This window comes from Lepisma saccharinum, chromosome 11 (genome assembly GCF_977018435.1).
Source record: "Lepisma saccharinum chromosome 11, izLepSacc3.1, whole genome shotgun sequence".
Lineage (NCBI taxonomy): Eukaryota > Metazoa > Arthropoda > Insecta > Zygentoma > Lepismatidae > Lepisma > Lepisma saccharinum.
Window position 1 is genome coordinate 26,769,785 of NC_139239.1, and position 12,003 is coordinate 26,781,787.

A 12,003-nucleotide genomic window follows, 5' to 3' on the forward strand; every position below is an offset into this window, starting at 1 on the left:
TTTAATAATACAATTATTAACTTTACCTAAATTTCAAATTCAAATTTCAAAACATGTGACACTGTTCTTAAAAATTTAGGAATACCACCAATCTCCTTATACTTGTTAGTGCTCCTCGCCAAAAACCAAAAACACATTTTTTTTCTTCCGTTTTACATCTTTCAGGCTCATATCCATGCTAAGAATCATGCCATTAGACTTTTCTGCCTCAGCCTGTAAGCTTTATATAAGGTCTTCCACTCTTGGATGTGGACTACCTAGCTCACTGATGATTTTGCGGTTCCATCCCTCCACTACATTACTTGTCCGGTGCTCCCTGTTGATGCAGTTTCACATCACTTAAGGCACCAAGGGATTTTCGAGTCATTAACACACGAATGAAAGTCAGATTACGTCGACAGACTGAAAGTGAAATGACCTTGGAGGGATTTACAAAGCAGAGGACCATAATAAGTCAATCAGGTTGGCTATTGTTGTTAAGCCTGAATCACACGGAACTGGATATCCAGTAGGAATGTTCTAGTTGACGCTGGACTGGCTACTCATTTGCTAGTTTTCGCCTCACACGGTACTTGTTACACCGTACTTGTCGATAGTCTTTCGTTCCCATAATGGCGGCCGCGCGAGATGTAAACAACGTATCACTTCACACTTTTAAAATACGATAACTATTCAACCGAGAGGAATATCGCTTCGTATTAAATGGTTTTAGGTAAAGAAGAACGGCGCTGATAAAATACATACTGTACAACGTTTACTATACACGTATGGAAGAATATTTTAGCTTTTTCAATTGTAAACATGCCTTTCGTGCTGTATGCACTCGGAAACCACAGACAAAAAACGCAGCTTTGTGAACTCACAGATTATCTTTCACATGGCCAAACTTTGCTCTGATTGGCTGTTCCACAGAATCTAGTCGAAGAAAGTTAGTAGCAATTAGAACATGTCCTATTCCTCAAAACAAGTCAAGCAGTCAGCCAGGCGGCCATGATTTCTACCTAGAAAGTCTGTTCATCGCCAACTAGGGCATTCCAACTAGACATCCAGTTCCGTGTGATAGGGGCTTTAGTCAAACCAGCGTCACTACCTTATCTGTTTCTGAGAACAGGTTTTCAAATACCATGTGTTCGCAATTAGGATATGACATTATTTCTCACCTTTATATGTTCGCAATTAGGACGATTTAGGCGTTGTTCGCAATCAGGACCGTTCGCAACTAGGATACAACCCTTTCAACAAGTTCAGCGACTGAAAATTACGCTAGTGTGATATGCAATTCCCGTGTTCATTTAGTGTAATTTTAGGTGTAATTCTATACATACCATACCTCTAAAGCGGAAATGGAACTCATATATTTACTCCAAGTGAAGGAAAGCCGAATCGAGACAAAATTCGCCGACGTTTTGAGAAACGACATGAAGCAAGCGGAATCTTTCAGTCGGTAGCTGCTTAAAAATTCAGCGGCTAAATTTTTGCATGTAACACTAGCGTAATTTCACATCGCTGAACTTGTTGAAAGCTTCATAATTTTAATACATCTGCAGTGAAAGGACACATTTATACTAAATTTCTAACTTAAAATACAGAAAATTGGGGATATTGCTTCTCTTTACCGCCTCCCCTGTGCGCACGCCTATGTTTCAGAAAGTAACAAGGAAAGAAACATAAAACTATCTCGTACTTTTTTTGTGCAAATCGATTTCAGATGCTGGTTTGGTTAGGTCATGTCTGTGTTACCTTCACACTCCTTATCTCGCACATTCTGAGCGTCTGGCCACCCGGACAACCAAATTATCAAGAGCCAGTTCTGCTGGCAAAGAGTTTTTGGAAGCGACAAGAAGCTTCTTCTGAGTGTTTACTCTCAGTCCAAGTGCCAACGAATGCAGCGAACCATTGACAGATTCTTACAGTAGGGTAGGTAATGGTTCACGGGTGTAGTAGACTCAAAGCGTCAGCGTCCCCTGACGCTGGCCTAAAATACAGCTCCACTGATTGACGTTTTGAAGTCGAGAAAAGTGGAGTAATCGTTACGATACGCATCTTACGTTCCTATTGGCCAAAAGAATGTGAGTTGCAAGGGCTCTTGGTACTGATTCATGGCCATGCAAGACGGAAATAGAATAGGATGATCTGGACAAGTGCGTCCGCTGGACTTTTTTTCGAGGGGAGGGAATAAGATTTCATATCTTGCCATACTGTTATAGAAACTTAAAATTTCTTTTCTTTTATTATTATTATTATTATTATTATTATTATTATGATTTACAAATCACAAAATTGAAATTGAATTGAAAATACTTTTTCCTTGTTGACTAGTTCAGACCTGAGTCCACTATCTAAATAGAAACTGGATTTGCCTTGCTCCCTTTCCATAAACATTTATCAGTTTGTTGATGGATATTTGTAATTCCATTAAATTTTTTAAAAAAGGCACGTTTGGTTAAGCATTTTGGCAAATGTGTACGGTTAGTAAAAGAATTTGGTTCTGGTGAACAATCATTTGTTTGTAGCCTATTAAACAAACATTTACTAATAAGAAACTATTTTATTTATGTGATTATTATATATTTATTAAATAGAATACGTGGATTCATACATTTTAATATTTTAACGTCTTTAACATTCGATAAAATCACTGGCGTACGCAGAGGGCGGCTGAAGGGGATGCAGGCTATTCCGAAATTTTGAGAAAATCAAAATTTTCAAATAAAATAAATGAAGAACTCGGGGGGAAAAAAACCTTAAAATGACCCCCGATTGCCATTTTTGAGAGTGGAACGTTTTTAAAATACGAGATATCTTATTGTGTAAGCAGAAGTACAGTGGGATCCATGAGTATTACCGTGCAAATTGTCCATGACTATTTTCATTAATTTTTCTCTTAGATCCTATGTGATTTTAAGCGATGGATTTTTATGTATGCTGGTGCAGAAGTTGTCAACGGCTTGTTTTGAGTTTTATTTTAATTCTTGAAGCTCTTATTGAGTCAAATAAAGTACACGAACATGGTGATGGACAATTTGCACGGTAATACTCATGGATCCCACTGTACTATCCACCTGAAGAATTTCAGCCCCTCCCGATAAAAAATTCTGCGTACACCAGTGGATAAAATCAACAATTGAAATTATGACCGATTCAGCCCATGGCTACATAGTTAAAATTCCTAATATGATGGTAATATTCCCCTTGGTTGCAAAACAATAATTTTATCCAGGAGCATATTTGTCAGGCGGTTTATGTAATCTTGTAGATCTTCTTGGAAATGCTGGTGCAGTCTATAATGCTATTTCTTCGAACTTTCCGGTTCTTCCCGGCCTCTTCTCCTCCTTCTTCCTGCTCGTTTTCCTCATTGTTGTCCATCGAAGGTTATGCCGCAATGTCCATGTCAACAACTTGAAGGCGCTCACCATCAAACTCTCTATACATTGTTTCTAGTTTTGTTTGAAAAACAATGTGACGTTCGTCTTGAGCCAATCCATTGTTACGGGTGTTAGATTTTCCCTCGATTTTTTTAAACTGTAAAATTACTGTGACTTCTTTACCAATTGTAACAGAAACGATAGTACAACTATAACTTCCTGCAGCCAAACTCGCATGAACCAGAATAGAGAAATTGGAGGAAATAAGGTGTGAAGGAGTGAAAATTTGTGAACGGTTGTTGCAGGTTGATTACTTGAAATATAAAAAAAAAACTCTGGTCCCTGAATGAACCTTATGCATTGAAATCAAGGACGTATTTAGGGAGGGAGGGTCCAGGTGGTTTCGAAAGACTTACTAAGTACTAAAATTAAATAATGAAAATAGTCAAATAATAAAATAATCGAAATTAAATAATGAAAATAGTCAAATAATAAAATAACTAAAATTAAATAATGAAAATATATTTGCTTAATCGGGAGTTATTCATTTCAGCCGAACTTATTGGAAGGAAAGGATTATATTGCGGTCATGTGACTTTGAATGACAATACCAAAGAAGATTTATTACTACTTATAATAATATGCATATAACATTACCAGGAACTTTAGTTCTCGCATACTCAATAAATATTCAATTCGTTATCTATTTGGCATTAATTTCCTTGTCAGGGCACTTATTTTTTTCCAAATTTGGCGGCCTTAACTATACGTAGAGTGCCACACACGTAAATTTGCCGTTGCGTAGAAACGAATTTTCGTTTCGTCTCCCTCTCTCTTAGCATCATGTGTTCTACCCTGCTCGAAAACCTTCGCTATTGTTGCCATATTGTCATTCCATTCCTGGACACACTCGCGCAAACATCATTGAAAACAATTGAATAGCGCTCCAGCTCGCGGTTCCCACCGTTCGGCAGGGACGGTAATGTGGCAATATAGCACGGCGTAGTGCTTGCTTCTTTTATGCAGTGCATGTTCATTGGCTAGCTAGTAACTAGTGTTGCCAACTGTAATAATGAAGCACTATTTCTGTCACGAAAGGGGAAAGGCAGGTAAAGTGGCGGTGCGTTTTGTTGGATTGGAAGCACCATATTTTTATTTTATACTAAGTATTTGACCGGTTTGACGTTGTGTGCGTGTATTGCGTGTGTGTATGTAAAAGTGTGTGTTTGCTAATGAACGTTAAATTCCATAATGCCTCCAGTTCTGTCGAAGTTGAAATCAAAAACCTTGCATAGCCAAGCTCGGAAAATTCTAAGCAACGTGCACGCGTTCATGAAGGCCGCGCAGCTTATCGTCTAGTGGCAGTATATGTACTTGTTATTGTTGTGGAAGCCGGCATCCTTTGTAAATGTACAACAAAGGCAACCGACTGTCGCCGATCTCAGAGAGGAAATAATAATACTGCTTCAGGAGGAGTGTTATGGTGCAATTGTAGCGGTTTAACACGTTGGCATGTTATTATCTGCCGTTGCAGTTCCATACCAGTGTATACGGGTTTTGGGAGTGAAAAGTTAGAACGCCACCAGTGCATTAATGCAATGGAAAATAATATATATATATTTTTATTTTGTTTGAAATCACTCAAATAAGTAATCGTATGAAGAAGTCTTCTTTGCAGCATTTTTGGTAATTTTACTTATGTGTTAGTTCATATTTTGCGAATTTTTAGTCCATATGTATGTAGCTACATACAAAGCCACTTGTTAGTACATATTAATCCTAGTCCTGGTATAATGCATGACGTTTAAAACTCAACGTTAGATAGACCTGAATTCTCTAATTTCCTTGTACGTAACAGCTGTGCATCGGCGCACTGCAGCGATTTTTCTATATGCTCCATTAGCAACACTGCTTCTTTAGTTGTTTCGCGCATCGCACGGCAGAAATATCTGCGCTGGACTCTAAGCTAGATGATGAATACGTGCTGTTCTTACTATCCTTATACCGTCTTGTTACCTATTTATGTAATTAAAGTATTATATTAATTAATATGAATATTTAATTAATACTATTTTAGTTAATATCATATAATAATAATAATAATAATAATAATAATAATAATAATTATTATTATTATTATTATTATTATTATTATTTTGAGATACTTGGTTCGGACTCTCCCCGAAATATATTTCTAGATACGTGCCTGATTGAAATGCATATTATGTCATGCATAAAGAACAAAGTAAAACCCAAACGTTTTTACTTTTGAAAATTCTCTTAAATTCAATATTAAAAAACAAAAATCCCTTGTCACGTGTATTACACTTGTTTTGTCCCCGCTCACTTGTTACCATTTTTTGCCCCCACACTATGGCCTCTAAATACTAAGCCTTGTCTACCAAGAGAAATTAAACCGTCTTAAAAATATCTGTAAAGGTGGATAGTAGCATAGCTACGTTGTAATTGGGACAGAATGCACTATAAAATACTATTTCGTAATTACCATTTTCAACCTTCGTTTTCAAATTTGTTCAAGGAAAAAATTGAAATCGTTGGTCATTTTAAGGGGAGTTTTGCATTCACTATTTGGGTTTTCCCGAGTTCAGTACTACTTTCATTTGAAATTTTTGATTTTCTCAAAATTTCGGGAAGGTCTGTAGCCCCATCAGCCCCCCTCCTCCTGCGTACGTCAGTGGTCGATACGGTGAACTTTGTAGTAACAGTCACAATATCTCGCTTGCAAATGGTGGTCCTCCGTCAGAGCACATCGTTATTCCAAATGTAAAAATGTATGATTAACTTCTCTACCGTTTCTTCCGCCATTAGATTAATTACTTGCTAAACATATACATATTTACTCAGCTCATTCACTAAAATAAGAAATATCCATAGATGAAAAAAATATCTATATGAACTGTGTGAACTCTTCTGGATTCCATGAAATTGTTACTTATATAAGGAAGTTTAAGAATGCAGTCATGGACTGAATCGGCCATAATTTCAATTTTTATGTTGTTCTCATTGTAACTTCTTGTTGATTTTATTATATGTTAATGAAGTTAAAATATAAAAACATAAAGGATGGAAATTAAAATAAAATAAAAACAACCACTGTCCGAATTAAATTCATGTTTTGGTACAAAAACAGTGGGAGGAGTGGTGCAAAATAGAGCTGCAAAATAGCACATCCTATAAGTGGCATGCTCAAGTCAGAAATCTTAGAACTTGGTACCAAAACATGAATCTACCTCGGGCAGTGGTTGTTTTTATATTAAGAATGAGCACAGGCCATGTATTAGTGAATCAACATTTGGCTCGTTTAAAGATTGTGCCATCAACTTCCTGCCAATGCGGAGAACATAATCAAACAATTAATCATTTATTTTTTGAATGCCCCTTAAGACAACAACATCGAGACTTTCTATATAAAAACTTACAACATGCACAGGTACAACTTCCGATATCCTCATCGACATTAATATCTGAACTTCGCACTGCAGTTATTTCGATTCTTTATAGTTTCGCTAGAAAACATAGGTTTACAATATAAACAACCATGATGATCCGCACGACAATTTAAATTAATAAGACCTAGAAAGACAGTTATACCATAATAACAGAATGGACTATAACATTCATTAAGTCATTAGTGATGCGAAGAAAGTGAACGATATTCAACAACAGTTTGGATCATATATAATAGTAATAATACCTGAACTCAGCAACTTTGGCTAGAAATCGCAAACGCGGTGTGAACCAAAAAAAAAGAAGAAAATTAAAATATTCAATCATTTACCAAAAACTGCTTAGAAATCCCAAGTAAAAGTGAATAAAAAATAAATCATTTACCAAATGAGATAAAAGCAGAAAATAACATGACAAGGTTAAAAAAACAAACTGAAGAAGTTATAAAATTAAGAATATTATAGCGTAAGTGAATTCTTAGATTGTAAATTGTAGAAATTTTTTTAACTATATATTTTTTGTCTCGTATGGAAAAAATAAACTGTCCTAAACACTCCAAATACCAATGTGCATGGTTTATATGGAGTTATAAATTCAAAATCAAATTATTGCTTTGTGATTTGCTTTACTTTAATTCGCCCTTGGTGCTACTTTTGGATAATTTGCGAAGATGGGGATGAGTGTTATGATCAAATTGATCCATGCCCAGGCCGGATTCCATTTTAAATCAAACAATTACAGTAAATCTTTACACTTCTTACAGATATGTTATTCAAGTATTACATTTAAAAAGTTGGTATGACAATCAGTTTTTGTCACCTACTTTTTTAATCCTAGGTTTTCATTATTTTATATTTTTCTGTAACCTTCGTATCCGCTTGAAGCTTCGGTAGAAAAACACCACGTTCTGAACCTTTTGTGATTTTCTGCTTTTGTCGACTTTTCCCCCTTTCGGTCGTAGGAGCTCGGAACTAACAATATGCTGTGATAAATCTTTCACTGTTTTTGAGCGACTTTTGTGCATTTGGCGACGGAAAGTCAACGTGGGAGGCCAATTACTGGAGGAACATGTTACGTACCGGATGAGGGTAGAACTATTCTTTTCACCCCATTCTAACGCAACACGTGTGTTTGAAGAAGCTGGACCAGGCAAAAAGGGGACGCTTGACCACCAATGTCGTAACTTCAGATTTCCGCGCCTAAAAGTCCGTTATATTCGAAGTTTCAAGCTGTCTTTATATAGTGGCAGAACGAACAAACAAGTACAGTCTACCGCCAGTTTTTGAACCGACAACACCTGTGCGACAGTCGGAGTAAAGATTCGGGACTTTGTCTTTTTTCTACCGCGCCGTGTATTTTATCCTGCGTGAGTGAGTGACAGTGACTAGTTGTACGAATACGCAGTGTTAATTAGTGACCTGTGCACTGGATTCGCGTTATTCGTTTTGTGACGAGGAACATTAATACAACTATGGCGGGCTAAAATCAAGAGAAGGAGGGCTACGGGTCTTCCTAGCCTGCATGAAGCCGACAACGCAGCAGATCATCGCTCAGCGTCGCGACGCCACACCACTAAAACGCCGCATCGCCACAAATGACGCCCACAGCCCGATTAGAAGCCATGAAATGATACCGCCGAAAGCCGCCAGTCGAAACAGCATTCCGAGAGTACTTCGACGCCGACACCGACGCCCGACGAGAATTCTACGGAGAGAGAAAGAGAGAGAGAGAGAAACTGGAAGATGAAGCGACACCAGCCCACACTTAGATCTACCGTCTAGAAGAGAAGATTGAGATAATAAAGCGACGCCTACTGCGTCTTGAGACGACGCCGACGTCCCGCGTGAGATTAGCAGCGAGAATCCACGAGTACCCCCGGTAAAGAAACTTCGCCCGTTTTCGCCGTCCCCCCAGAAAGAGAGAGAGAGACGATGCGAAGCAATTAATCGCTCCAAAGAAGTAATGTGGGGAAGTGTTAGTGTTGCAAAGAGGACCGCGGATCGACGTCCCGCCGCCGTTTAGAGGACTACGGTAAACGTCGCTGGAACGTCTAGAACGCCGAGATGGTATAGTATACTACTGTTAATTTTCTATATGAGTGAGTGATCATCTACCCAAGACTCCAAAGATCGGCCGTCGGACGAAAAGATACCAGTATTTAAAGTTAAAAGTCGCAAAGGTATTGATTAAATTATTTCTTGCCAACATCATCTAAATTTCACAATTGCTAATTCGGAAGAGATATTCACAGCATACTGTTGTTTTTCCACGCTCTGCGCCGAGCTGTTGAGTAATAATGTTTATTGATGTCACCTTATATGCTTTACTCGGTAAATATTTGTTTAAAACGGCATAAATCGTGTATCTCTTGCAGAGATCACCTCTCAAGTTTGCTAAGTGAGGAAGTAAGTTAAGTTCGTGCTATTTTTAATATATTCATACATAAGTGTCTTCACTTTTCAGTCTGTAAACATGTGTGCCTTGTAGTTGATATCTATGCCTAATGTTATTGAAGTTCCAAGGCGCATTAGTGATAATTCTACAACAATTATTTAAATGTCTAAATAAATTGCAAGAATAAAAAGTTTACGTGTCATGCCCGTTGGCAGAATGTAATGAGCACGCGCAGATGAAAGTTTAGTATCTTTAATTCTAAGCAAATTAACGTCTTCGGGCGCAGTTTACTATTCATAAGAAAAACTAAATATCGCATGGTGTCTAAAAAAGGGCCAATGTACTTATCTTAATGTAATTGTTCCCCTGAAGTTGAATGAGTGTGTGAATGCTGAATGATAGCGAGGGGTTTTGTAAAAGGTATTATTTTTGTGTGTTATATAATATACATTTTTGTTATCTAGGTTTGACTATGATTTGTGTTCATACAAATAGTATACTAATCCTCATAACTGGTGGTATTTATATTTTAGTTCAACGTTAAGTCAGCAAAGCATTTCTGCTGGCAATTATTATTATCTACGTCATTATTATTATTATCATTATTATTGATTATTATTATTATTATTCAACGTCACTTTATGCACGAGTCGGCTATTCGTCGGGGGTAAAAACCGATCCGGTCACACGTACCCTGGAATCAAACCGTTTAGCTGGCCCGGCACCTAGGAAGGGGACTTCGGTCTCCGGACTAAGTGTCCAAACATAGGTCATGTTCCAAAGGTCCGGTGAGATTGGCATAATGTAATTTTCTATAATCTAGAGACATTTGTTCATATTCTTGTATTAGAGTTAGTCCAAAATCCAAGTAATTATATTTTTTTCCCACAGGAAATAAGAACATTAGGTATTGTGCTATTAACCACTGAGCTGATATTTGCTTTGTACTTGGGAACAAATGAAACTCTGGTAAGATAATGTGTTTTGCTGATACCTGGTTTGGTGAAGTACGACAAATTATAAATCGGCATATTTGATGTAATATTACATAAATAATGCGTGTAACACAATAGCATAGGAAAGAAACCAACCAGAACAAAAATTTGGTAACGTGAGATAATTTTCTTGTTATTCCAAACAAAGTTGTTTTCCTGTGACACCATGTTCAGGCCAGGGATCAAACCTGGAACCTTCGTTGGCGAAATCTAACGCCCACGGCCATGAGGGCGGTAAGTTAATGGGATATAAGAGTAAATAAAAAAAACGCCCATTTGTAATGGTTGCGAATAACATGGGCACAAAATTCTTCAACTAACTTTCGTCCCAATGTGCTCAGGTACTCTGAATAATGAACCCTGATACAGAATTTTTTTCTTTTCAGATTTCCCTTTTCGCCGCAGAATGGAAGAATTTCAGAAGATAATTTGTTTTCAGAATGGACGCAATAAGAAGTCAATTCGCCTCTGAAATTTTAAAATCTTCCGCATCCACAGTTCTCACGCTGGTTCTCCCCTCCCCCTTCCCTCCTCCCCCCACACACACCATCAATGCTCTCCACTATTGGCGGGAGTAGTACGAAACAGCGAGCAAACTTTGCCGTCGCGAGACGCAGACAATCGTGGTCAGTAGCAGTAGTGGCGGCGGGAAGTCTGTCGTCATGGAGACAACAAAAGTGTGCGCGTGCGCAATGGGAAAGATTGCGGCCCTGCGCTTTGCGGACGGGGAGCAAAGCTCTTGGGTCAGTTGCCTCAGTTGTATGGGTTCGGTGGTCTGTGTATGAGCATGAAGCTACTCATGGGTGCTTTGCTTGCGTGGCTAGCTGTGAAGTGACGTTTTTTCGCTGTTTTTAAAATCTCCAACTGCGGAGTTTTGATGGAAGATGTGAACACGACAGCTTGTCAGTTACTAACATCGTTGCATTGTAAGGAAGTATCCAGTTCATGCTGTAAATGTGAATTTCAGTGCTGTGTCAGTGAGAAGCGTGAGTTGTTATGGTGTGAAACGAATACCTCGATGCCCTCTGTTCAGCATGTCTGAAGCGTGTTGTATACAAACAAGGAGGAAGCACTGTTTCCGCAGTTCCTCCTCGTTTTCGGTGTTGTATTGGGCATGGAACCGCGTACAACAGTTCCACACACAGTCGAGTATGATTCCTACGCATTCCGAGTCCAAACATACAAACGCCTGTCCTCAGGCGTGCAAGTCAAGTGAAAGACTGCATTCAAATAACCATGCAGAACCTCATCGTCATAGTTCCTGTGTTACGTCTCATAGTATTAGCATTTCAAAGGATAACAAGAGTGCGTGTTGCAGAGTAAGGCACCCACACTGCGAAATGTGTGGTGGTGCTGAGAGGAAAGGTGGTTGTTGTAAATCTGGTGTTGACGTTTCGAGGGTCAGGACCAGGTTGTTGCACAATAAACAAAGTTGCAGTTGGAGTTCGTGTGTGTGGTGGTTCTGTATTTTTTACTTCCTCTTGTGTTGTTGTGTCTTGGAAACGTCGGGTCAAATGCAGCCTACAAAGGATACTTACAATAAAAATGAAACCGGAAGTAAGTACTAGATTTTTTGTATTATAATAGTAGTTTACTTGCATGCATTTGCTTGTCCTTGCACATAAAATACTTCACAATTTTGACACTGTGTTTATCAACATTGTAGGTCGATCGTACCTTTTGTTGTTTTTCTGATAAGCTAGAAAAATGTATTAGGCTTATGAGATGACAGTAGTAGCAGTTTAGAACAAATATATGTTTACAATTGCACAGTAAATGCA

General features: G+C 38.2%; 1 protein-coding gene across 4 annotated transcripts in view; it reads left to right on the forward strand.

Annotated features, from left to right (window-relative positions):
• Window positions 1-10,945: 10,945 nt before the first annotated feature.
• LOC145994691 (insulin-like peptide receptor) overlaps window positions 10,946-12,003 on the forward strand; it is a 267,151-nt gene continuing 266,093 nt past the window's right edge. For 2 of the 4 annotated variants that reach the window (XM_083130847.1, XM_083130849.1), the window contains exon 1: window positions 10,946-11,779. In XM_083130847.1, the coding sequence (XP_082986973.1) occupies window positions 11,257-11,779 (523 nt within the window). In that variant the 5' untranslated portion in view covers window positions 10,946-11,256. The remainder of the gene's footprint in view (window positions 11,780-12,003) is intronic. The other 2 variants (XM_083130850.1, XM_083130851.1) reach the window with 1 other exon arrangement.